The following is a 26,501-nucleotide window of genomic DNA, read 5'->3' on the forward strand; positions in this document are numbered from 1 at the left end:
AAACATGGTTGCTTCTGAATTGGGTTTCCACAGACTCTAAAGTCAGGGTTTGAATCTAAGTCTGATACTCACTGGCTGTGTGACTTTGAGAATATTCACTGAAGCTCCATTTCCTCCTCTGTAAAGTAGTATATAGCATGTCGAATTTTGTAATATTAATCCACAAAAGGCATTTAAAACTGTTCCTGGCATATATTAAGCACACATTCATTGCTAGCTGTGTGTGCAGTTGTGATAAAAATGAAATTCCTCGTTTACCAGACTCACTAGATGGGTGGGCCACACTCGCGCTACACAGCTCACCATGATGCCTTGCACACGGGGGGCGCCGCGAAAATGTGTTGCAAAGAACCAGACAAAAGCAAAAGATGCCCTATTGCCAAAGACTCTTTACGTTGAAAACCTTCTCAAATGCGAGGTGGTCTAATCCAGACCCCTTTTTGCACCATGAACTGAAAGCATCTAACAATTATCAAGTCCCTACTCTTCGCTGGCCTAAAAGAGTCCGTGGCCACTGCTGTCCAGGGACCACTTTCCTCAGCCTGGCCTCAGCTACCAGGACATTCTCATTTTCCGCAGAGTGTGAGGTATCACTCGGTGCGCAGCTCTGAGGACCAGGTTTAAGTGGTCTCTTCCACTGACCAACTTGACACCCCACATCCCTGACCTCCAGGCCTCACAAAGATAAAGGTAAATGGCCCTTATCCCCATTCCCACGGCCTCGCAGGGCAGGCCTGTGTGCTCACTCGTCCTCTGCCCCAGGCAGCTTCCCCACCATCCCCAAACATCAGACCCCCGAGGCCAGCGGGGGCACCGGTCCCTCCAGCGAGAAGAGGCCCAGCCTGTGAGGCTAGAGTATAGTGGCCCCCACACGGCAGTGTGGGGCGGAATCACCTGGAAGGCTTGTGGAAACACTCCCCAGCCCCCACCCTCATCAGGGCCAGAGAGTCCAAAGCTTACGTTCACATTTGATGAATAAACATGATAAGGAAGAGACAGGATGGGAAAAGGGGAGAAAACGTGCATTAGAGGGGTGTGAAGATGAACCACGGACAGCCAGAACAGAGACAGGACATGGGCTTTGGTGTCCCCACTCGGAGTATGGATTCCCTGTCGCTAACATAGGTCCAGGCCAGCACTGACCGACATCTGCCAAGATAGGTTTGCAAGCACCTCTGTCTGCCAAGGGCTCCTTCCTGGGCGAGCTCTGACACGTAATCTCCTGAGACAGCTCTGCATGTTTCACAAAACTCTCCTTCCACACATGAAGTCCTTTTAATGCCATGTTTTCGTTTCCAATAAACATCCTCAGTGATCTGACGACTAAGCTTTTGTGTGATAGGCCAAACATTTTTATTTGGCAGTTTATTACTAACAACTTAACGACAGTGAGAAAATATTTTTAACAGGAAAGAATTACTTAACCAGAAAAAGACTGTCTTATTTCTTTATTTTGGAATAGAGTCTGTCACCATGTCACCAACCTTCGTAAGATAATTGGATCCGAACCAGGCAGAAGGCATTTGACAAACATCCTCACAATAATCCAATAACGGCCCATTTACAAAGAAAGCGGGGCTCAGAATGGTTAAGGGGGGATTCAAAGCCAGACAGCAGGGGCACTAAGCTGGGCTGGAACCCTGATCTGTGGGATCTGTAGCTCTGATTCTCTCCACTTCGTTCTTGTTCAGAAGTTCCCGGTGGTTATAGAGTCAGTGTCACCAGCGGCCAGCATGGTGGCTGCCCTGGGAGAAGGTCCCTTTGGTGCCTCACAGACACCTCACGTGAAGGATCTGGTCTGCAGCTCCAGTAATCACTGCCTGTGACTTCCACACCACGAGGACACCCACTTACGGAAAATGTCAGCATAGACCCCAAGGACCCGGCTGCTCTTAAGAGAAGTTGGTCCATCTGTCCCATCAGGATACACTCATCACACTGTTCCCCTGACATTTATACATTTCAGCACTCCGGGGAAGACCGTCTGATGAAGAGCCCAGGACCTGGGCAGCACCACCGACGGCCTGGCCACCTGACTCATCCGGGGAAGCATTCAGAACATGAAGGAGAGAATTTTTGCAAGTTAGACACATCTCTCCATCCTTCAGAGACACTAGAGCGGTGGCCCTAAGCCCACACCTGGAGGCACTGGATCCTTACTGCCTTTTCAGGGCTTGGGAGAAGACAGAAGATCTTCAAAGAAAAAAAGAGAAAAAGAAAGAAAAACAACCTTGATCTCCCCCAAGCTAATCAATGCCAATTACTAACATTGTGATGGATCATGAACCCTAAAGAACCTTTATAAAACATCTCACACTAACTCTTAAATCAACCAACCTAAGTGTCTTCCGTCAAGCTTTCTCCTGCCCCCTGGACCTGTCCAGGTCTTCACAAACTCTTCTCACCTGCTCCCTGGGATGATGCAGTGATGTCCAGGCTGTCACCAGATGACAAGCCTCAGGGCATCCTTCTCGGCATGGCATGGAGAAAGGACGGTGTGGTCAGAACCCCACAGGCTGTGTGAGGCAGCCAGCACTGGTGCCCTAAAATAGGGCACTCGGAATCCAGTAGGGATGGTCCCAGAAACAAAGCAAATACTTTCCGCCATCCTGGGACCACTCACCTGTGGCCATTTTGTTTTGTTTGGCTGTTCGTTTCACGTTATCACTTAGTATAGCTCCTCAAACTTTTCACCAGAGTTTACTTAACAGCAAAAGCAGATGGCACAATCCCAGAAGCCAGGAGCAAGGCAATTTATGCAGACTTTATCTCAAAATTGCACGTCAATTCTGCAGACTACTCTTTAATATTTTGGTGTTTGTTTTACACTAGAAAGTAACGTTTTGAATGACTGATCATCAAGAAAGCACTTCCTGTGGACATGGCCGGTGAATCCTATACCTTCATGGACTTCCAGGTTCCGAGAACCCCAGGTTTAGAAGCCCCAAGAACCACTAGTGCGTCAGCAGCTTCAGGATGTTATCCGACGTGTCAAACGGTGGCTGACTTTGACCTTGGTGGTGCAAAGAATATCAGTGAAAAGTACTTTATGCCACCGATTTCACCCCACAGGACCAGGGCTACAAAATGCCAGGTCACCCTGAGATGGCGGCCAGTGCTACATGAGTGACACCTGCACAAGTTGGTCATGAAGCCCGGCCACCGGCACAAGAATTAAGAGGTTCAGCAACCACCTGCATGGACACATTCCTCAGTTCTTACAGATCCTAAGCTTTTCGAGGGGCATCTCTCCCCACACTAAGCTGACCATCTTACTGTGTAGGCAGAGCAAGGGTCTGCTTCCTACTCATGGCAGTAGCTCCTGTATAAGCCTTGAAGAACAACACCAGCCGCTGATGTCCTCAGCCACCTGCGACAGGAGCCTGGGGGGAGCCCACCCCTGGCCCAGCCCCACGGACACAGCGTGAGGGGATCCAGGGAGCTTCTCCAGCTGTGGAGGCCTCCTCCATCCATGATGGGCAGTCACAGTCACTGAAAGCATCTGCTCTAGATCCCTCTGGGGGTATCGTCATTTCCGGAGGCACTTCCTGAGGACCCACGAGGGCCACAGAAAAGCAAAAGGGGGAACGGCCCTTTTCTGACCTCCTCAGCGGCTGAAATGCAGACCTCTGGCGTTTCTTCACCCCGTGGCGTAACACGGAGACTATGGAGGCCGAGAAGAAGGACTGGGAAATATTCTGAGGAAAATCATGTCCCAGTTCAAAGGTTTGTTTGGTTCAGTTGTTTTAGTCTTAAAGCTCGTCTACATCGCTCTCATTCGGGAGTAGACAACTAAGTAATGCACTCGTTCCCTGGAAATGAAGACCATGTTTTTGTTGAGTGGCTACTGAAGAATTCAGCTTCTTACTGTGACCCAACATGCCCTTTGCAAATGGAAGACCCAGTTACGATATTTGAATAGGTTGAAAAGCTAAAAGAGAAAAGGGCTTTCTTTCAGGACTAAGATCTGCATTTGCAGGGATCCTGCCTTATGAGCACATCCCTCTTTGGCGACCTCACAGGGGCCACGCCCTCCCTCTCTTCCACTCAGACATCAAAAGAAAAGGCCACGGTGGATATGAAGTCAGAGAGCGGCACCTGGCCCCCAGGACACTGACCTTGTCAGAAGCATTGGGTTTAGTAATGACTGCAGGACATGAAGGCAGGGAGAGCAGCCCCTCACTCAAGGCCACTCACGTGGGGACAGCTCATCTCTCCAGCTTTCGGCCCTGCCCTGTCTGCTTGGAGCAGCCACTCATCGGCTCTGAAGGGAGCACCCAGCCCACCCCCAGCAAACAGCCTCACTCCTAGCCACTGGCTTCCTAGCAACTCACGGAAGGGAAAATCTGTGAGCACATATCCTACTCATCAATACGGGGGAAACGCCACAGAAGGCTGGGTGAAGCCCTGGTGTCAGAGAAGGCCGGTGGTGATGGCTCCTGACTCCCTTCCAGGGGAAACCTGTGGGGGCTGGAACCCCCAAGGGCTTGGATCTGACCCAAGCACATCCAGCCACGTGAGAAGTCACACAGCTCCGCACACAAGCCTCCACGCCCTACTTTCTCATTACTGAAGAACGGGCCGGAAGGTTAGGGAAGTCTCCCCCCTAATGTGACAGGCGACTTGGAAGCAGTCACTCTGATAAAGAGCTGGGAGCCCCCAAGAGGAAGGCACCTGTCTCCGGGCAGTGCCTCCGAGGGACTGAGAGGCAACCCCACAGCAGAGGGACTGTGCACCCACCTCGTCTCACAGACCAGCCGCCTCGAGGAATCCCAATCCACAGACACAGTCAATATCATTCCAAGAAACAGAAGGCAAGAATTAGGATCTCTGATTAACGACCACACCGCTCTGTGGCCGACACACCGGCCGGCCCAGGACCACCCCAGCGTCCGCGGCTGAACCAGGCAGAGGTGACCCTGGCCTCCTGACAGGGCGCTGTGTGATGTGGAAGCTCTCGTCACTGCTCATCTCCTATACCAGGGCACAGCCCCCCAGGGGAAGCAGCCTCCAAGTGCATTTCTGCTTAAAAAACATTTATGGAGCACCTACTGTGTGCTTGCCCCAGGCCCTGGAGATAAACAGATGAGTAAATTGGGGCGCCTGGGTGGCTCAGTCGATTAAAGCATCCGACTTCAGCTCAGGTCATGATCTCATGGTTTGTGAGTTCGAGCCCCGCGCCAGACTCTGTGCTGACAGCTCAGAGCCCGGAGTCTGCTTTGGATTCTGTGTCTCCCTCTCCCTCTCCCTCTGCCCCTCCCTCACTCACTCTCTCTCTCTCTCTCTCTTTCAAAAATAAATAAACATTAAAAAAAAATGAGTAAATCAAAGGACCCAGCCCTTGAGGAGCTCACCACCCGGGCTGTGAACCAGAAATTGATTTTTGCCCTGCAAATCGTACTTAGTAACAACTGATGATGGCATGAGAAAGCTCCCGAGGAAATAATGCCACAGACATTAGTAAACCCCCGTTGGCCGGGACGTTAATGGAAACTAGCTTGCAAAAAGACCAACTGATCATAATTAATTAAAAATTTCTGGACTGCAGTCTACTCTAAGTCTGGCACAGAGCAGCCCCATGGTCTGGCTCCAGCATTACCTGATGGATAATCAGATAATCAGCATTGTGTGTGATTTGCCCACGGGTGGGTTGTGCCGGCACCTTTTACCCAGAGTGACACGGATGCGTGTCTTCTGGCCCACGTGGCAGGATTCCTGCCATCACACACAGAGAAGGGGAGGGCAGCACAGACGGGGGGGCCGTTCGGGGAGGCACTTTCAGTGGATCCCTGGAGACAATTCTTTCTTCTGTGCACTTTTGTGTCCTTGGGCACGCACTCAACACCCAGACACTCCAAGTCAGTGTTTCTCCCTTTGCTAATAGGATTTTTGACTTTGTTGACCTAAAACAGCCAAAGTAGGGTGGAGAGAAAGGCTCGGAGCCATTTCTCAGTAATAAAAATGATTCCCAATCGCTTGCTAAGCTTAAAATCATCCATGAAAAGTGGTGAATCAATCCACTTAGTGTCCAAAATTCACGAAATTTCAAAGCTGAAAGGAACCGTAGAATGAAACCTAGAACCTGAGACAGTTCTTAGAAAGGAGCCTAAAAACTTCTTGTCGAGTGCAGCATGTTACAGCTGAGGAATCTGGATCTAGGAATGTCCTGGGCAGCCCGGGCAGCCGTGCACAGGGCAGAGACACCGGCTTGATGGGGACAGCGGCTTGAAGTCAACAGGTCAGGAAACAGCCCATTGCCGCACACCAGGGTTAGAGTTTCCACGCTCGACATCAGTCACATTTAAATAAATTGGCACGAAAATACACCTGAAGGTCAGTGCTCATTTTGATGAGCTACTGATAGAAAAGAGCAGAATTCGTATTTCTAGATTATGAAATACCCATTTCTCATATGCCTGTAGGTATTGCCTATGAAAAGAAATGCCAGGGCAGGAAGACGCCAAACTGTGGGGCGCATGGCTTCCTGATTCATCATTCCCATGTCAAATAATTGGACACCTGTTCAACAGCAGGTATCAGCTGTTTGAGGCAGGCACTGAGGGGAGCGTCGGGGCTCCCATGATGGATGCGAACCCAGGCCTGCCCTCTGGCTTGACCATGCGTGCAAAGCAGCTTCACGTGCATGAAGTCAGCCTTGAAGAGACGTGCAGACTGCAGCTCCCCTCAGAGCCAAGAGGAGGGAAGGGAGATGAGAGTTTGGAGGTCACAGGAAATAAGAGGAGGGGTGTCACGCTGATGGCCTTTATTTCCCAGGGAGGAGGGAAGCAGGGCTAAAAGCGAGAGGAGAACGGGCAAAGGGAGGAGCCTGAGCAAAGTGGCAACATTCTGGCCCAACCCATGGAAGAAAGGAAGGAGCCGGATTTAGGGCACATAGAACAACAGCCAAGCAGCGCTGAGGACCCGAGTGGAGTTGGCTAACCAGCGGTAAGGAGTGACAATGGTGCAGATCAGCTCAACTCTCTGCTTCTCCCACGAGGCTCAACAATGCACATGCAGGAGGGATGGGGGGTGGGGGGTGGTGGTGTGGGGACTAGCAGGCCACTGAGGCTGTCCCTCTGTCAGGGGGCCGGCCGTGCTGACATGAGTGGGACCAGGATAAGACGAGAAGTGAGCCAGGAGACGGCTCTGGACCGTGGAAATGGGACGTGTCTCTGGACCCAAAGCCTGAGTAGGTCTGAAAGTGAGCTCAGGAGAGCGAGGCAGTTGAGGAGGCGAGATGACTGTGGAGAGGAGCAGCTTTACCACAGGTGATAGGTGGCAGCAGCTGGAAAGCTTGAGGTGAAGCTGTCACATGGGCCACTGTCATGAAGGACGCCAGTGTGGACAGGCCATTATGAGCCTAGCGCCAACATGCTATTTGTATTTGGGGAGCAAACTGGAGGTCAGGTACCAAGCCAGTGTTGGTTGAGAATGGCCACGGAGAACTGTGGGCTCAAGTCTGAGCTATAAGTTAATTGCCTACAAAATGAGCAAGCTTCAGGAACTAAAATATGATATAACAAAATATGAGGCACAAGTCTGACTTTTCCCTCCATATTATGTCTAGTTTGGGCCCCATAGCTTAAGGGCAGCATGACGATTTTTAGAAAACCATCACCTTATTAAAAATACACATGATCCGGGGTGCCTGGGTGGCTCAGTGGGTTGAGCATCTATCTGACTCTTGACTTTGGCTCAGGTCACGATCTCAAGATTCCTGAGTTCATGCCCCACTGTCGGCACAGAGCCTGCTTGGGATTATCTCTCTCTCCCTCTCTCTCTGCCCCTCCACTGCTCTCTTCTCTCTCTCTCAAAATAAAGAAATAAACTTTAAAAAAATACATATGATCTTACTGAGAACTAAAATTTTCCAGATGAAGAGCCTGGTGAAGGCAGGTTGACCTGCGCGCCCAGTCGCTGGGCTGGTTGGAATCAGGGTTGGGCCATGGTCCTGTCCTGACCCCAGTGTCTGGCTTTGCACAGACCATATGACCCCACATCCAGTCAACAGGGGGAAAAAAAAGCTAAAACAGCTTCAGAAAAGAAATCTTCAGGGGAGGTAAATAATAAGATTCCAGTATCTGGACTTGGGACTTCTCTTCCCTGGGGACTAAACAGAGGAATATGGGTTTAAGTCTCAGTGAGAGGGATCTTATATTTAAATACACAGAGAACTTTCTAGCTGAAAGATAGAACAGGAGCTACCCAAAGCCAAAGCTGAAACTTCTGCCAGGGAATTGCAGTTCTGCTTAGTCCTCTTACTTTCTGAGTCCTCTGGGTTTTCAGATTTGGACGAGCAACCAGTCTGAGAATCACTCAAGTCGGCCCTGGCACGTTCTTCCTCCTAACGCTCACCCCCGCGGTCCCCATACCATCTCAGCCTGGCGTCACCACCTTTGCGCCTCCTGGGTTCCCCCACCCTGCTTATTCTAGATCTCAATGTTGTTCACTTTTCAAAGAACTTATGATCATGCTACAGGCTGAATTGTGTCCCCACCCACCCCCACCCCCGCCCAAATTCACGTGTTGAAGTCCTGACCCTCAGTTATCCCAGGAGGTAAATGTATCTGGAGACTGAGCCTTTAAGAGGTGGTTAAATTACAGTGAGGCCCCTGGGGTGGGCCCTAATCCCATCTAACTGGTGTCCTTTTAAGGAGAAGAAATTCAGAGACACAAAGAGATACCAAGAATGTGCACTCCTAGAGGAAAGGCAAGCCAGAGAGAGGCCTCAGGGGAAATCAGACCTGCTGACACCTTGATCTTGGACTTCCAGGCTCTAGAACTGCGAGAAAATAAACATCTATTGTTTAAGCCACCCTCTGTGGTATTTTGTTATGGCGACCCTAGCAAACTAATACAGATTATATGCATTATGTTTTGCTTATATGTTTATTGTCTTTCTTTCCCTCTAGACTACAGTCTCCATTAAGGCAAGCCCTTGTCTATCTTCTTCATTATTGTATCTTTAGCATCCAGACATGCTGGCAAAACCAATGGCGCTAAATGAATGAATCTAATAATTAAGGAAAGATAACGAGGTCAAAATAGGTCTCAGCAGCATAAAGAGGCCTTCTGGAATTTGAACTGAAACTACTGTTTCGAGCAAAGCAAAAGAATAGATTTCCCTCTGGCTTCAAATAAAACACTAGAATAAAGTGGGATGTCACCAGTCAAAGCACTAAAGGGAACCCTTGGGACCTCACCCCAGGAGTCAATGCCAATGTCTGCCAATATCCCCAGGACAAATCCCTTCTTTTGAATGAAGATACTTGGAATTCAGAATACTTCTTTTGTTTAACTACCAGGATTATAATTTATTAACCATTCCTCAGAACAGCAGCATAGTATTTCCCAAGCCTTATAAAAAAGGTGTAGATGCATGCCGATCACTTCTTGATCACTTCTCATGAATTATTCTTATTATTTTAATAACAATGAAATGTGATTTTTTTTTTCTGGAGCACTGTCGCCAAGTCTATGCATTCTGGATATTCATTAAAAAAATTCTGCTTTACAGCATATGCTGTAAATTGTTTCAGCTAATTTCTTCCAGTATCTTTTGTAACGTAATGTATAACAAATATACTATTATGTATTATAGAAGAGTGCTCTTTGGCAACTAGGGCACACAAAGTCTTCTACAGAGAGAGGTTAAATCATCTTACTGTACATAAGACCAATAATGAGTTGGAACACGATTGTCTATGAGTCCCAATTCCCAGCATTTCGGTAATTCATGCTCACGTCATACATACACACACACACACACACACAGAAAGGTCATACATACACGTACTTCTATAAAGAAGGCACAAGGAATTCATTACTTAAGAAAAAGCAAAAGAAAACTATTTGTTCTAAAACCACTGACATTCAGAAAACTTTATCAGAAAGATTATAAAAAATAAAATGGTCATTTAAAATACAAGATTCAAATACAAGGCACTGAACCTCTGTCAGCAAAGAGTTTACATGTGCCTCTTCAGGGGTAGACAATCGAGGAATAAACACCCTTGTCTATTCTGCATATTCCTAGGTGTACTACCATCTTGGCTACTTTACTGTCATCATCCTCTCCGTTTTGACCCTTGGCCTTTTGCTCTTGTCTCTCCTGTCACCCTCATACACTCTCTGCTCGCACTCTCACTCTGGAGCATGACTCCACAATGCATGTCTGTCTCTTACTTCTCTCTTCCAAATTTCATCCCTTCACATGTAATCACCTCTAACATGTCTCCCTTCCATCACCCCTGGGGTCAACACAAGTCCAACATATTGGAACAAAAACATATCACCTTTCCTGGAAAGCCAGTTTCCTTTTCTGGTTGTTTCATTTTTCCACCCCTTTTTGGTGGAAAAGGGAACTTGAAGCTGCCTACACCCATCAAATCTGACCTGAGAAGCAGATTATGGTCATTGGTTTCAAAGTACTCACCTTCCTCTCAACAACAACACCAGACTGATGTACTTAAAAACATGGGTCATGAAAATAATATACAGTTCCTCACCATATCGCCTTTGGGATATCATGCAACCACACTCCAAAACAACCACACTCATACGAGAACATACAAGAAATGTACACACTTCTCTCAACAAGTAAAACAACATGACTAGACAACAGCAACATCCAAATGATAAAACATATATACAAATATGGAGCAGAGATGGAAGGCAGGTTCTCTAACATATCACAAAATATCCCATGGTTACAAGAAAACAGAGAAAGACTTGATGCATGCAGCATATTAGCCAATAAAAGCCACTGCTTGGTGGGTTCCATTCATTTACGCCATCCACAGGAAAAAGAGCTGTAACAATCCTCATCAGGCCAGGACTGCCATCTCAACCACCATATTTGCCTGTTAACAGTGCAACAGTATCCCCAGATGTGGACGCGGACACCTCCCCACTCCAGAACATGAAAGAACAGTGAGAAATGAGCAACAATGGCTGCAGTCTGGGCCATCAGGTGCACAGCAGGTTGACCAAAACCGTGTGGCATGTGTGTTAGTTTAGCGATGGGAACTGAATGAAGGTTGGTGAGCACATGTGTGTGACAGAAACACCACCCTCTTGCGAGACGGTGCCTCAGTGAAGACATGAACCGAAGGAGCACGAGGTACCTGTGACGGTTTCATTAAATGGTCCTGGACCCTTAATGGGAAAACCATCAATCTTGATCCATTCACCTCCTAAATGAGGAAAATGCAACTTCATAGTTAGAAACAAGAACGATTGGATTTTCCACATTTCTGCGCAGCCCTAACGTATATTTAATGGTCTTTTCAACACTCTTCCAGAGGATCTGCTCAGGCCACATCAGTAACAAGGCACATACGCTTTATCGACAACACATCTTTTTGGTCTTTTGCACGTGGTTTACTCTAACGAGTGCTCAAAAAAATAGGACAAAACACGAATGACCTACATTCAAATTACTTTAAAAGAAGGAGCAAATCTCTCCTAGTTTTCAATCTTTCAGCTTGCTAGACAAGTCTAAAAAAAAAAAGAAAATTCCTGTTTGGGAACTCTTTAAAGATTCTACGTTTGTGTAGACCTGAGAAAGCAAGGAGAGATGTTTCTCCCAATCTAAGTAACAAAAAGACAGCCTCCAATTCTAGGTAAGACTTACCAGGCAGGCTTTCAGCTCTGTAAACTGGACGGCTCACTCCATTGTGGTTTTCTGCAGTAACCAGCACAAAGTACACTACACCCGGCTCTGAAACATATGGTTTATATCAAGCCACCATTTCACATCTCCAAGAATGACAGTTCGATTCACTAACCGTCTTCCTCATATATAACCAAATAAAGAAATCTGAATTAAGCGACAAGTCTAACTACGGCTTTCTCTCTCACTGTTTTAATCGCTATCGCTAACATTCCTCTCATGTAACTAAAATACACCTGACCCAAAGAACACAAAATTTATTTGTAGTACAAAGTACATGGCATGTGTAATAAGCCTGGGTCCATGAGCAGTAGGCAGAAAAAGCTTTTGAGTTTTTTAATGTGAAATTAATGCAGGAAATAGAAATGCACTGTCTGCTAACTAGATGTTTTAACCTATGCTATCAGTAACTGCCAATAATATCTCTCCATGAAAGCTCCAAACAGAAATCTCCAAAAAACAGTAAGAAAATGTCAGTGGAACTCATAAAATTTAGCACATGGGAAATCTTCATTGCAACACACATAAAGCTTCGTGAAATTTTCCCCTTATCCCAGTAAAACACTCCCTTTACTAGATCTGTGTGCTGTCTTTGACTATTTCAACAAATATCTAGAAAAACAATTGTTGGAATCTTGGAAATGCTAATCTTGAAATAACTGGGCTCCACTTTTTGACTTGCATCTAGGGGTCAAGGTCAAATTGTGATGCTCTCTTTGGCTGAGCTCCTGAAGTCAGTGGAACAGGAAGGGAAGCCAAGACGCCACATTACCAAGTGAGTGCGCCCCAATGTGCAGCTTCAGAAAGCAAAACTCCAGTAGTGCTCGTTTTCCTCAAAATAAATTACTGTGAAAGGTAAGTGAAGGTGCGAACTCCTTGAGGAGACGAAAGTGTGCGGGCACGTGAGGGGCCAAAGGCTGGAGAGGTAAGAGTTAGTTGTATCAAAGACAATAACGGTTATTACATTTCTCAAAGTGAGGACTATTCCTGCAACGGAACTTTAGTTCTCGGGCCAGAGGTCCAGGAACAGCGACACAGTGATGCCCTCTAGCATCCCTGCTGTGCTCAAGGCCAGTGTGACTTCTGTCTGACTGAGGCAGGGCCTGGTGGCATTGAGGGTTTGGCACGACCTGCCAGACCAACTGGAAAATGCTCTAGATCCAGACAGAATGCAAAATCATGCTTCACCAGGCACTTTCTCTCTTCATCCTGAGGTTATTCGTATTTTCAAAGAAATGTAATCCACATGTCTCTGACTCCTGTTAACTCATCAGTGAGTTACTTGGGAGGCATTATTTGTTTTTCAGTGGGCTCTAGGGCTCTCTTTTTGCATGTGTTTCTTCTCTGCAGCAATCTTAACAACCTAAGGTTTGAACAAGCAGATATGACCCTGCTCATGCCTTCGATCCAACAGAATCTCCATTTAACCTCGTAGTTGGACTTTCTAGGGTGATACTGACATGGAAAGGATTCAGAGAAATGTATGTGTGGCTGGAACTACCAAGAAGGAAATCTGGCCCCCCTTATGCCCCTTCTATACACTCTCTGCTCCATTACTCAGAAAACCTAACATTAGGGAGCAGGAGGTGGAGGAGTAAGTGCGTAGACTACGGCCAGGAACCCAAGGAGTCATGAGTTGATTTTGATCCACCAGAGGAAGGCAGGAAAATGGTGACCTGGCACAGGGAGACCTGGCTGTCATGGATGCTGACTTCTGTTACTTCTTCACGATCCATCGTGAGGTTGGGCTGTGACGTGACTGTAGAATAAATGGAGTTTCAGGCTCGTCAGATCAAAAACGCAGAAGCCAGGGGATCCCTGGGAGGTGGCAGCTCAAAACCTAAGTTCAAAACCGCCTATACCTGCACTTATAAAACAATATATCTAGGAAAAACTGCAAACATTACAAACTTCCAGAATCAAATTTAACGGGGAGAATGTTACATCTTTGAACCAGATGTGGCTAAGCGAATATCGCACATACGTACCTTCACAGGGACTCATTACTTGAGTAACCTCTGATTGATTTGTAAACTAGAAATCTCAAGATGAAGCTACAAAGTAGTTGAGTTTCTATGAAACAAACAAAGGACCAACGTATTTTCCAAAAGCACATTCAGAAACTAAAAATGGTTTCCTACATCCATTTAGAGAGATATCCAGAAATACTAGAATTCAAATGCAGAATGAGGAAGCCCAGGGGCAAGATAAAGGTTAAGCCACAGCCTCATGAACTCGGCTCCCCATTCCCAAAGAACCAGGAGGTCCCTTGAGCCTGTCCACACTGTGTCTCACAAACAGCCATCCTACCTAAGAAGGAAACTGAGAAGGTTGGTGTACAGTTAGTTCTGACTGGGAACAAGACCAGAGTGTCACTTACCCACATCCTCAATAAGGAAGGAGTGCGTCTCGGCATTCACCTTGATGTATTTAAGACTTTTCAGTGACTTCCCATAGGCAATGTTGTAATGCTCCACGGGTCTACTGGTAGCATCTTTGGGTGGGTCCCATGTGACTTTCAGGCCCATTTTAGTGGACAGCAGTTTCACGTGCCTTGGCTTCAGTGGGTGGTCAGCTATGCAAACAGCATGACTATGAACTTACGGGAACACAGACTGGGAAAACGAATTTTTTTTTCCAGTGTTCTCTGATATTGTTATCAAAAGAGCAAATGACTCTTCATTTGTCTGGTCCTAAAGACTTTAAGTACAATCATGTTTGAACATCATTACAGGATGAGAGCAAGACAAACATACCAAACCCACAAGCTTTTATGTATTTTGGATAAAACAGTGGGTGGTAAATTTAAAACAAAAGTGAATCAAAACAAACTCGAGGCATTCTCTGGCTTGATTATGCTGCTTTGCTAGCACAGGAACAATGAACTCATAATTTGACATATTCTCCAGAGGCAACCATATATCAAATAACTTCTCAGCATTTTGTATGGTATAGTTGGATAATCTTTAAAATACCTCTGAGAGCAACATAAAATTTTCATGATAAGGGAGACTATCCATTGCAGCCAAAGTGAGATAATGGAAGTGTTCATTTCCACAAAGAAAACAAACCAAGATCATCAACAGCTTAAAAGGGAGATAAGCCTCTGGTATATCTGAATATAACTAATTTAAATGTCTCCATATTTTGTCCCAGAAGAGGAAAAACAAGTTATTAAGAAGCACAATTCCATTTGTTTCTTCAGTTCTGAGGTTCCGTAAAAGTATTCTAGATTTTCAAAAATAACCCAAATGAGACATAACATTTTGTCAAACAAAATCTCTCAGCCCACACCATAATGGATCCTAACACAGAACACATAACACAATATAAACACATGCTAAACATTCACACAAATAAAGTTTAGGCAAATTTGGATCTGAAACTGTTTATTCAGTGATGCCAGGCACTCCCAGGAAAGAAAAAAGTAGTCAAAAAACCTGGAAACCTTTTAACTTAGTAACATTAAGAAAAGTGAATTTGGAACCTCGTGGAAAAAGAAAGGGGAAGTGTTTCATGATGAAACGTGGATTGGTTAGTATGTGATTTTAATACTGGATGAAAATTCAGAACACAGGAAGCACAGATGACCCTAACATACCCCAAAACTTCCCCGCTGCCTCAGGAGGAACACGATGAGAAAAGGGGAGAACTCGTGGACCCCACTCAAAGAAATCCAAGGAGTAAAAAAGAAGAGAATGAATATGATGATTTCAAAGCAGAAGAGAAAGAGACAAAAGCATGTTGCCCGACTACGGGCACGAAGAGAAACCCACGAAGCAACCCGTCCCCAGTTCCAGAGATGAGGGTGTCAGGATGGGAGAAATCAGAAAAGAAACCTGGTACTCTGTGTGGAATTTTGAGTTCAGGAGACTGTACACACGGCAAGGGGTTGACTTCCTGAGCATTTACTAGCAATCACAGCTACTCTTCAATAATGCTCACGTACTCCCGCCTCACCCACAAGAAACCTTCCAGGACTTACTTAGCCAGAGGACTGGGGCTCCCTTCCCTCGGTTCCCTTTATTTTTCCCAAGGCTTCATTCCAGAAACCTCTCCTCCTCCTCTGCCATCTGACTAACGAGCTTTTTCGAGTTGCATTCCATGTTTCCCCCAACGGCAGAAATCAGTTCCAGGAATCTGCTATTTCACAGTGACCAAAAGGTGTGCAAGACTAAAGCGAGGTCTCCAAAGCCTGCAAAGGGATGCTCATGGCTGGGTGGTTCTCCCAAGGACGAAAACAAATCAATGAGTGCGTGAATAACATTTTTCTTTACGGTTCCATTCCAAATCTAAGAAAAGTTAGATCCCGGACAGACACAGCTGAAACAAGAGGCCTGTGAAACCCAAACACTGTCACATCTTCTCTTGGGCACTCGTGATTCAATTAGCACAAACCTGCCTAGGCCTGAAAATGCTGGACTTTCATTACCGGTATCTGAAAAGAACAATTTATAAACATACTCCTTGTTCTTCCCGGCTCTGCCTCACATCTACCCTTGGACCCGGCATAGATGAATTTCCAACTCACGCAAGAATCCATGTTCAAATGGTTGCATCAGCCCAGCATATGGGGAAACACTCAAAACCTTCAAGGAGCTCCAGTAAGGGGCACAAGTAAAGAAGGGCAAGGGGCAAATACCTCTGGGTTGCCAAAACCTAATGAATCTCATTTCGTTGTGCTCACACAATCAAAGCCTCCAACTGCGTCCATGCATGAGTCTGTTTGTTCTCCTGTTGCCAATGATCAAGTACCATCAGTGTGTCTCCACCTGATAACTGCCTGAGCCAGAATGTGTATGCTGAGAAAAAGGCCATATGGTGCGTGCAACTGCTCTAAAGTAAATACGAATGGGAGAGTTCAGTGGATAGGAAGAGGGGATTTTTTTTTTTAATTTTTTGTTTTTAACGTTTATTTATTTTTGAGACAGAGAGAGACAGAGCATGAACGGGGGAGGGTCAGAGAGAGGGAGACACAGAATCTGAAACAGGCTCCAGGCTCTGAGCTGTCAGCACAGAGCCCGATGCGGAGCTTGAACTCACGGACCGCGAGATCATGACCTGAGCCGAAGTCGGCGGCTTAACCGACTGAGCCACCCAGGCGCCCCAGGAAGAGGGGATTTATCAAGTGTCTACCATCCACCACGCACCGCTCTGAGCACCCAACCTTATGCTGCAGGAGACGCTCAGGACACACATAACCTGGGAGAACACACATAACTCCCTCCATATTGCAGAAGGGGGAAAGAAGGCCTTGGAGCAAGGAGGTTAGGGTTCAGCCAGAGTCACACAGCTGCACCCAGGGGGAGCCAAATGCAAGCCCTGCTTTGTCCCATTCTAAAGCCCAGGTCTCCCTCCCCCCCACAGCTCCCAGATCCTCAGAATCTGCTCCGGCCCATACATGATCTGTGATCACTGCCAGTGAAACCACCCTTGTAAAAAAGATAAGGCCTCTGTAGTTGTAGTTGTGATTACCATTTCTTCCACCATGCTGCTTTCCCCTCGGGACGGGGCGGGGGCGGGGGAGCACTCCTGCCCCACCCCAGTCATGGCACCTTGTGCTGGGTGTCCTCATCCTCCCTCTCTCTGAAGGCATGGAAGAAGTGGACGAGGTACTCTCTCAGGGATATTTGCACTCTTAGGACAAAACCTGAGACCAAATGACTTTTCTCATAGCAACGCTTTAGGCCTTACAGAGTCACCTAATGAAGGTCGTTTTTAAACACAAAGACCTTTGGGGGACCTGGAACCATACTTTCAAAGCAGCCTTAGGATCAGTCTCCTTAAGATCAATCCTGAATGTAAGGTTTTCCAAAGGCCTGAGGCCAGTCTACCATGACCCCTCCTCCCACCCTACCCCCCAGCACAGGCAAACTGGGACAGTTAAACAAACTATACGGTGGCTTGATTAGCAGGTATTTTCACCCCCTGGATTCTCATCAACTTTGATATTTAAAATTGATGTCATTTGTGATGCTTCCTACCATCTGTACCCTCCTCAGAAAGAACTGGAGGAAGAGAAGAGAGACCCTAGATCAAAAGTGATCTTGTCTGTCATTCCAGCCCCACCCAGAGCTCCCTGAGCCCAAGTTCTCGGTGAACTCATCAAATCAGCATCTATCTAAGGAACAGCCAGTCCAGGCGGCACAAATCAATGTGCATACACTTGGATTACCTGACAGAAAGCTTCTTCTTGGGACTAGAAACATGCCAATATGTTCTATTCCTGATGATCATTTTGTAGGTCTCCTGATTTCCTTCCTTAAATGTGAAGTAAAGGCATAAAGACTTTGAAATTGGTTTCCAGGACTGCAGACTGCATTCTGGTTCTGTGCTGTGGGATCAACATTCTGGGAGTACAAAGATGCAATATGACAAAGTGGTTCCTCATTTATTCTAAGTGTTCTTAGAATCTTATAATAGACCACCCTCTGTTAGATAAATGCAGCATGTGACCTTTTGTAAGCGTTCTCAGTATTCTTGCCTGATAAGGACGTATGATACTGGGTATATTCTTTAAAGCTATGTGTCCCACGAGCTGCCTCTTTAAAAAGGACAAAGGAAAAACCCAAAGTCAACACAACAGGAATTATATGGCCCAACAGAGGGAACACTGGGAGGTAATCTCACAGAGTGTGCACGACAGGTTAGGGCCACAACAAGCTGTTTTTTTCTTCTCCACAGGATGCAAAATGAGGAAATGAGCTTAAGCTGCAGCCTAAGGGATTTTAGGTTAAGTAAAAAAGAATTTCCTGTCCATGTCTTTCCCCTTTTCTCCCCATTCAAGGCTGTCTTTGAATAGAGCAAATGGTAAGATGCTCCAGACAGAAGAAGGAAGCTACTAAAGTCTGCTGTGACGGAAGCAATTTCATACCATGACAAAGCCACTTCCAGACTTTGTGCCAGTAACCATTACCCAAATTCAAGAATATTTTGCCATGTACCAAGTGGCATATGGTATTTTGGTGATCTTTCAGATTCCCAGCCACTGCCAGGCTAGACATGTCTGAGCCATGGTTCCCGTGAGACCTCTACTGGTTTGTTCAGGAATGGAAAATAAGGGCACAGTCAGTACCTAGAGTTGCTCCTTTGGTCTAGCTCCAAACCTCAGGTCTTATCCAAGAGGGCTCTAGAAGGCCAGTTTGCTTCAAGGGTCAAAGTATGGATCCCTTTCTGCTCAAGGATAGATACCAAAATTCCAATGGCTCTGTAATGTCTGCCCTTAGAAGGTCTTCAGCTTCTGCAGAGTGACCTCAAGGGATTCTCCAGGGCTGATGAATGCCCTTGGGATGCCAGAGCTAGGTTCCCAAGGCAGGCTGGCCTGACCAACATCTGCAGGGCCCATTTTTCATAGTGGACAGGGGCAAAACTCTTCACCTGCCCCTTGCTCACCTTGCCACTCTGGCATCTTTCTTGACACCACAATTGACCATATGCCTGGTTCTCACTTAAATGGCTGATGGATTGAAGAAAAAGATGTTAGCAGGATTTAGACTCATGAGATCAACCAAGGATATCCAACCCAAATACCTCCAAGGACCAGGAAGATCAAGCAAATAGTGAAGACATATTAAGGAGTGTCCACTGAGTCTAAAGGCACAATTTGGTCTCACTTTAGGTACAGATCTGTTCAAGGATTCCTATCTCACTGCCAGACCACCCTCTGTCCCATGAGAGACCTAAAGGCTCTGCAAAAAAAAAAAAAAAAAAAAAAAAAAACTGGCCTGGGCTCCAAAGAAGAAAGGAAGGTCTACCCCAGGATGGTTTTGGGTAGGGGAGTGTAGGATGCTACACAGGCTTCAACTACTAGCAAAACTGAAGACTTCCAGATGTCTAGCTCTGGCCTAACCATCCCAGACTGACAGTCCCTACTGCCTATGTGATAGTCCCATGTGAGTTCCAAATGTAACGTGTTCAAAGTGAACTCGGTATCTCACTTCTCACTATCTTGGTTCAGACATCACCATCCATCCTTAAGGGTACAGGCATAGCCACAACGAACGAAAATACGTATATTCCTAGAAAGGGAATTCTGTCAAGGGCTATTTCTCAGAATAAAGGGATGGAAAGTTCAGAATTAACTGATAAAATGAATCAATGGTAGGGGCACCTGGGTGGCTCAGTGGTTAAGTGTCCAACTCTTGATTTTGGCTCAGGTCATGATCTCACGGTTCATGAGTTCAAGTCCCAAATTGGGCTCTGTGCTGACACCACCGAACATGCTTGGGATTCTCTCTCCCTCTCTCTCTGCCCCTCCCCTGCTTGTTCTCTCTCTGTCTCTCAAAATAAATTAACATTAAAAAAAAAGATTCAATGGTAAAAAGTAATCCAAAATGGACACAATTCATGTAAAAAATCATGATTTGAAGACTGTGATTAAAAACAGTAACTGAACCTTTCTGGATCCAAAATATTGTTTTTGCTTTTTTCTTTGTTTTGTTCTACTTTTGAAAAGTCATACTGTGACTTCATTATATTCTCTACATAGGCAAACAATCAAACTAACAGGTTTAGTATTGATAAGGTTAAATTAAAGAGGGTGGATCGGATGTGTGACCGTCATCATGCTTTCTGTCTTCCTCTCTTCTCCAATTCCAGACCCTCAGGTGAACACAGAAGGGAGAGCTGAGCCTAGGAGCAGAACCCCTCAGGGCCGCTGCCTCACAGGTGGGGAGAAAGCAACAGGCCTGAGCCACAACCCAGGACCCTCCCATGTGGAAGCAGGAATGGAGCCTATGGCAAGGCAGACCCGAAGAGGAAACTCACATGTCTGTGTCTTCTAACCCATTACTGTCACCGACTAGAGAAAGTAGGCCAATGGAGACTGGGCTCCTTCCACTCACCCCTCAGATACAGCAAGTCTTGTGGAGGAAAGGGGGTACAGGATGAGGAGAGAGGCCAGAAGCGAAACATGAGGAGAGGAAAATGGAAGTCCCCTTAACATCCCCAGAAGACTATTCCCCAGAAGACTATTCCCACTGGGCATGACCATTAACCTGGCCCCACTGGGCATGACCATTACCCTGAGGTCAACTTGTGGCTGCTCCTTCAGAGTGAGGATCAGGACCACCGGCTCCACCTTCAGGAGCCTCCCCATTGCCAACCACTGTCCTACCATGTGTCCTCCTGGGGTTACAGATAGGGATCTCCCCCAGCCCCCAAAAGGCTCTGAAAGGAGGAGGGTTCATTCTTTAGCCAACTCCAAAGCCATGCTGACCTCTAAGCTGAAAATCCACTCCTGCCTGTCCTTTCCCAATCCCATATTCTGCCAACTCATGCTGTCCAAAATAGCCCACCAGAGTGTAAGCAATGAGATGAAATGATAGGTATTCTGATAATACAATACCAGCAATATGAAATATCCCGATTTCAATATAAGTCCTTCCCGTTACAAAATTCTCAAGGAAAATTTAGAGTCCAAGAGTGAAGCCTTCTTGGTCTCAGAGCTTAAAATATGAAGAAATTAAAATCTAAGTTTCTTTCTGCTCTTCCTATTCTGTCTAGCCTCAGCCACAGGACATTCATCAAGTGCCCAGAGGAGGTCAGGGCTCCCTTGGCAACTACAGCTCCTTCCGTCTTTTACTGGGATTGATGTGGATTCTAATTCAAAGTCTTCCACTTGCCTAAATTCCTTAGGAGCCCCAAGACCCTAAAATTTCTATAAGGCAGCAAATCCAAAATGTGCTCTGTAAAGGATACATATCACTTTTGTCTATCCAGTGAAGCCTCCCCCAATTCTGGTAACAGACTTCTGTTCATGTGAGTCCAGATGGCTCAGAAGACTCCACTGGAACCATTTTAACTGGAGCTGGAACCCAGGCACTGCTTTTGCTTTCCAGTCATAAGGCTCTGAAGGGAGCATCCTAGAATTGCTAGTGACAGCTCTCATGTCACACAGAGAAGACACCAAGAGATGGAGAGAGAGTCTCACCAAGAGATGGAGAGAGAGTATGGGGGCTGTTAGGACCTGGGTTCTAGGGCTCAACCCCTAAGGCCAGCTCAATCCCTGCACTTCCAAACGTACAGCTCCACAAAGCAATGAATTCTGGGATTTAAATTCGTTCAAGTTGGGATTTTGCCACATGCAGCTAAACCCTGATAGGTTAATCAAGATCCTCTATGAAAGTCAAAAATAACTTTCTGAAGCTACACCAGTAAGCCAGTACATTTAGTCACAAAAGGCTGCCAGGGTGCAGACACACCCCAAAAATTTTTAAGGCAAATACCAGCCAGGGACAGCTGCCATTCCTAGCTGAGCGCTCCATGCAGCCCACCCAGTCTGGCAGTCGATGCTGAGGAGCCAGAGAGGACAACCTTGGTTAAGAAGGAAACTTCCAAATGAATGTTAAGAACTTTTCGAAATAAACGAGTCTCTTAAAACCCCCCAAATTCTAAAATTATTTCATAAGTATACCAAGGATTGTTCTTTAATGCAACAAAACCTTCGTGTTTATGTAAGTCTCCCTATTTCATCTTTGTTTGAAATTCAAGTTTTACTTTCCACTGGAAACCGCCAAATACTTCCCAGACTCTGAAATGAAGAAAACACAGCTCTCACTGCAACCATGAATGTTTGACCAAAAATCCAATTGATAAGCCAGGAAAGGTCAGGATGTAAACTGGGGGGGGGGGGGGGGGGGGGGGAGGGGGCAGGAAATCCACGTGGTCTACAACTTTGAGACTATCATTCCAAGAAAAGGTGGAAAAATTCAGCTATTGTCCATAAGATACCAGACAGCACAGGAATATTCACAAATGTAGAAATATCCAGATGGTTGGCAACACATGGGCAAAACACTGAAATGCCTGACTGAGTTTTAATAACTTGTCAAATGGCTGGAATTATATTTGCCAAATAATTATGGCTCTTCCCTCAAAAAAACAAAACAAAAAGCAAAAGCAAACGAAACAACAACAAAATCAAGAATAAAAAAACAGAGAAAGTACAGGTTGATTTGCCATGGTGGGAAGTAAAACTGATACTAGTAAAATCTACATATGGTTGACTGCATTTTCCACCTAGAAGACTGGGGTTGGGTAGACACAGTCTGAGTACTAAAATAATGGCCTGGCTCTTCTTCTGACATTTCACAATATGAATGGGGTTTAATAAAAGTGTTTTCCACTGTTGGCATGATTCTGTACGGATAAAAAACAAAACCCAGGTCTAGGAGTCTAGGTCTTTGGAGTCTTTAAACTTGAAAAACACCCCAGGGAGCCAAAAGAACTTTGCAAACAGAACCTCTGACCCCACCACAGGGAAGACACACAGCGCTGTCCTCACGTCAGAGGGAAACACGAAGGCAAGCAGATGTCCTGAGTCCCTCGGGAGATGGAGGGCAGTCAGGGTTCTCCAGACCTTATCCCTGGTTCACATTCCTCAAAACCCAATCCATCTCCCCTTGTCACGATGTAACCCCATGTAACCGGGTTCCGCCCCCATGGCCAATGTGTCCTGTCCCATTTACCTGCTGAGGGTGTATACAAGTGGAGTGAGAAACCAGAAGACTCAGAATGCCCCAGGCCTCTCTTGGTGCGGCAGGAGCACCCCCGCCACTCACACTCCCAGAGTTTCCTAATGAACAGAGGGAGGAGGGAAGCCACTAGGTTCAGTGTGTGTTCTGCTCACCTCTCCCGAGCCTCAGCTAAACCTGACTTCCCTGCCCTTATCCCCAGACCCTCGGGCACTTTCCAGTGTTTTGATCACAACAAAGCATCATTTTATTCAGACTAAATGGCCAAATTCACATGCATACATGCCAATGAGCTTATAAGGGCACTAGATGGTCACTGAATACAATTGTGAATCACATTTTTTCTCCATCAGCTCAAAGAAGCCAAATGATGAAGCCATCCAAATCTCAAAATTTGAGCCACTGGCTACACTTCAGTAGAGTTTGTCTGAGACCATTTCTATCCTTTCCAGACATTCAGGGCCACCGCCACCCTCATCTGCCTCTGTGCAAGCATTCTCCCCAGGATGAGTTTCCCGTGGCCACATGTCACAGAAAGAGGCGATCCTCATATGTGACTTTAGTAAACTGCACCCCGGGGCAGGGGTAGGGGCCACACATAAGCTGGTCATGCCCTAGGCTGCCAGGCATTCCTGCCAGCTCACAGGAACTTCCCAAGGAAAGAGTCCCAATGCTGTATGGGCTGCACTTTCTTTCCCCTGTCCCTTTCTCCTTAGGAGCTGGCCCCCAACCTCCCACCCAAGGCCACTTGCATCCCCAATGCGGCCACAGTCCTGTGATGTTGGTAAACAAAGGCTGTATTCAAATACCATCTCATTACCTCAAAGGTTAATGGCTTCTTATGGGAAATTTTTGCTTAGAATGTTCTAGAGTCTACCTTGTTTATTTGTATTTGGGGAGAAAAAGGGGTGAACAGAGAAAGTCAAAATATTTGTTAATATAGTTTACTTCATATTATTCCCTTTCAATTATCTTTCTTCCTCCTCACCAGCCACCTTGGGAAAGATCTATAAAGTGGAAGAATACAAAAATGGACAACAAAAAGAAGCAGCAAGGAATTCTGTTTCAAAACCAGCAGCAAGTGGCAAAACTAAAACAAAGTGCTCAAGCCCAAAGAACACTCTTAAAATGAATCTGCCTTCTCCCTCAAGAATCTCCTGAGATGTTTTAAGTTGAATTTTTATTAGTCTCATTCAAGAATGTACAGTTTCCCAACTAATTTATAACAGTTTAGAACTTGCACTGAATTCAGAAATGGTCAACAGTGGGTTGGGTACCCAAGAATCATTCCTGGCTGCTTTTTCCTCCTTCACCTTCTTCCACAATAGAAACTGGGATGTTAAATATTCATGACCCTTCAGCCTTCCCAGTAGCTAAGGGTGGTCATGTGATTGATTCTAGCCAACGACACATACAAGGAAGTTACTATCACTTCCGGGAAAGCATTATACAGGGGCAGGATCTGCTCTCCTGTGCTTTTGACCTTTCATACCTTCCTGTTTTTTCCCCACTCTGAGATGTCAACATGACACCTGGAGATGCGGCAGCCATCTTGGAACATGAAATGACAAGCCTGAGTATGTTCAACTAGACATACTGGGAAGGCCTGGGATGGCCAACTGGAAAACATGTAAAGATCCTGGGTCCCTCATGAGCCTCTCTGCTCCTGAGTTTATTGATGAGTGAGATAAACAATTTTCTTGCCTGTTTAGCCACTGTTAATCAGATACTGTGCTATCAGCAACCCAATCCATTGCTACCTGGTATCATCATTACTGGATCCATAAAATCAAGTCACTTTTTCCCTTGATTTCTAAATGAGAGCTGCCTTTTTTTTTTTTTTTTTTTTTTAACTAACTTATTTCTGTTGTTTTTAAGGGATCCTCTCTGGAAATTTAATTTTGACAATGTCAGTGCTTTATTTGTCAGTATGCCACAGACTTGAGTCAGTACATCTGTCCAGAAAATGATGCAGCCAAAAGTTAGAGTAAACTTAACCCACAGAGCTGGCAGGATTTGATCATTAGGATTTAAAGTTTTAAAGGTCTTGGCCATTTTATTCAGGAACTATTGTAAGCAAAAGCTACTGTTCAAAGAAAAGACAAGAATTTTTCCCCATCTAAACCACCAGCTTTCCAGAATGATTTAGGGAAGTGGAACTGGAGGGATTCCATAGATATGCCTATTTATAATAACAACAAGAAAACAAGGGACCCCAAAGAGAAAAGGCCTATGGATTGAAAAGGAATACAGGATTCATGCCTGCTGTTGACCAGCATCAGAGATCCTACTAGACACCAGTACTTTCCAGGTTTTTGTGGGATCTTTTGCACATTCTTCAAATTCAATTCGCAACTGAGAAATAGTTTCTCAAAGAATTACCATTGTTTGCTGGTCCAGCTTAAACTCAGCCTACTATAAACTGCCGGACACGCCAGCCAAAAAAAACTCCCTGAAAATTCATTCCTTTTCCCAAAATGTGAAAGTCATTGTCTAACTATGTTAAACACTTGGGCACTACTGTCACTGAAATCACCACTCATCTTACTCGGAAAGTTCCCTGCAAAATACCCTTAGAAGACAAGCCAAGCAAATGTTGTGCAGAGGCAGGTATGAAACAGAGTATATGAGGCAGACACGACCAGAAGCCAACAACCACCTGGACTCAATGACAGCCCAGACTGCTAATGATAATAATTTTTTACATTATGCTTTAATATTTTAAAAATTAATATTTCAGATATAACCTCATGGTTATGAACAGGCATAGGCAAACAATCTATCAATGAAGAGGAAAAAAATGTTCAACACACCTAATGAGCAAGGACTTTAGGTTTTGCAATGGAGCCATTTGTGATCAAGAACAAATAGACAGAGAGGTAAAGAAGAAAGAAAATGAACACTTGTTGTATACCCATGTAGTAAGTGCCAGTCATTTCATTTATTTCTGCAACAGACATAGGTTGAATACTTACTATGTGTCAGATTCTGAGATAGGCCCTGGGGACCCAGAGGTGATTAAAAAGAGTTCTATGCTATCACAACTATTAGGTCTTTAGTCTCCATAAAAACCTTATCAAATGTGCTTTGGTATCCCCATTTTTATAAATGAGGAAACTGAGTCTCATAGAGTTAAGTGACTCCCCAGGTGCACACAGCTAGTAAGTTACACTGGCTAAACCAAAAGACCATGAAACCAAAGACCATGCTTTTCCACTATTCTTTGTTGCCTCTCAGCTGCCATTATAACTAAAAGAGATAAATGTAAGCCTGGAGAGAAGTCAGAACCAAATCTATAAAACCAAAAGTTATCAGTGGCAGCAGAATTCATGGCGATACATGAGCTCATTGTG

At 45.6% G+C, this 26,501-nt stretch overlaps 1 protein-coding gene across 1 annotated transcript in view; it reads right to left on the reverse strand.

Annotated features, from left to right (window-relative positions):
• FNDC1 (fibronectin type III domain containing 1) overlaps positions 1-26,501 on the reverse strand; it is a 106,434-nt gene that overhangs the window by 64,934 nt on the left and 14,999 nt on the right. Inside the window, exons 2-4 of the mRNA XM_027056527.2 lie at positions 14,055-14,249; positions 11,636-11,722; positions 11,127-11,195 (exon numbers count right to left, since the gene is read on the reverse strand). Of these exons, the coding sequence (XP_026912328.2) occupies positions 11,127-11,195; positions 11,636-11,722; positions 14,055-14,249 (351 nt within the window). The remainder of the gene's footprint in view (positions 1-11,126; positions 11,196-11,635; positions 11,723-14,054; positions 14,250-26,501) is intronic.

Source organism: Acinonyx jubatus, chromosome B2 (assembly GCF_027475565.1).
Source record: "Acinonyx jubatus isolate Ajub_Pintada_27869175 chromosome B2, VMU_Ajub_asm_v1.0, whole genome shotgun sequence".
Taxonomy (NCBI): Eukaryota; Metazoa; Chordata; class Mammalia; order Carnivora; family Felidae; genus Acinonyx; species Acinonyx jubatus.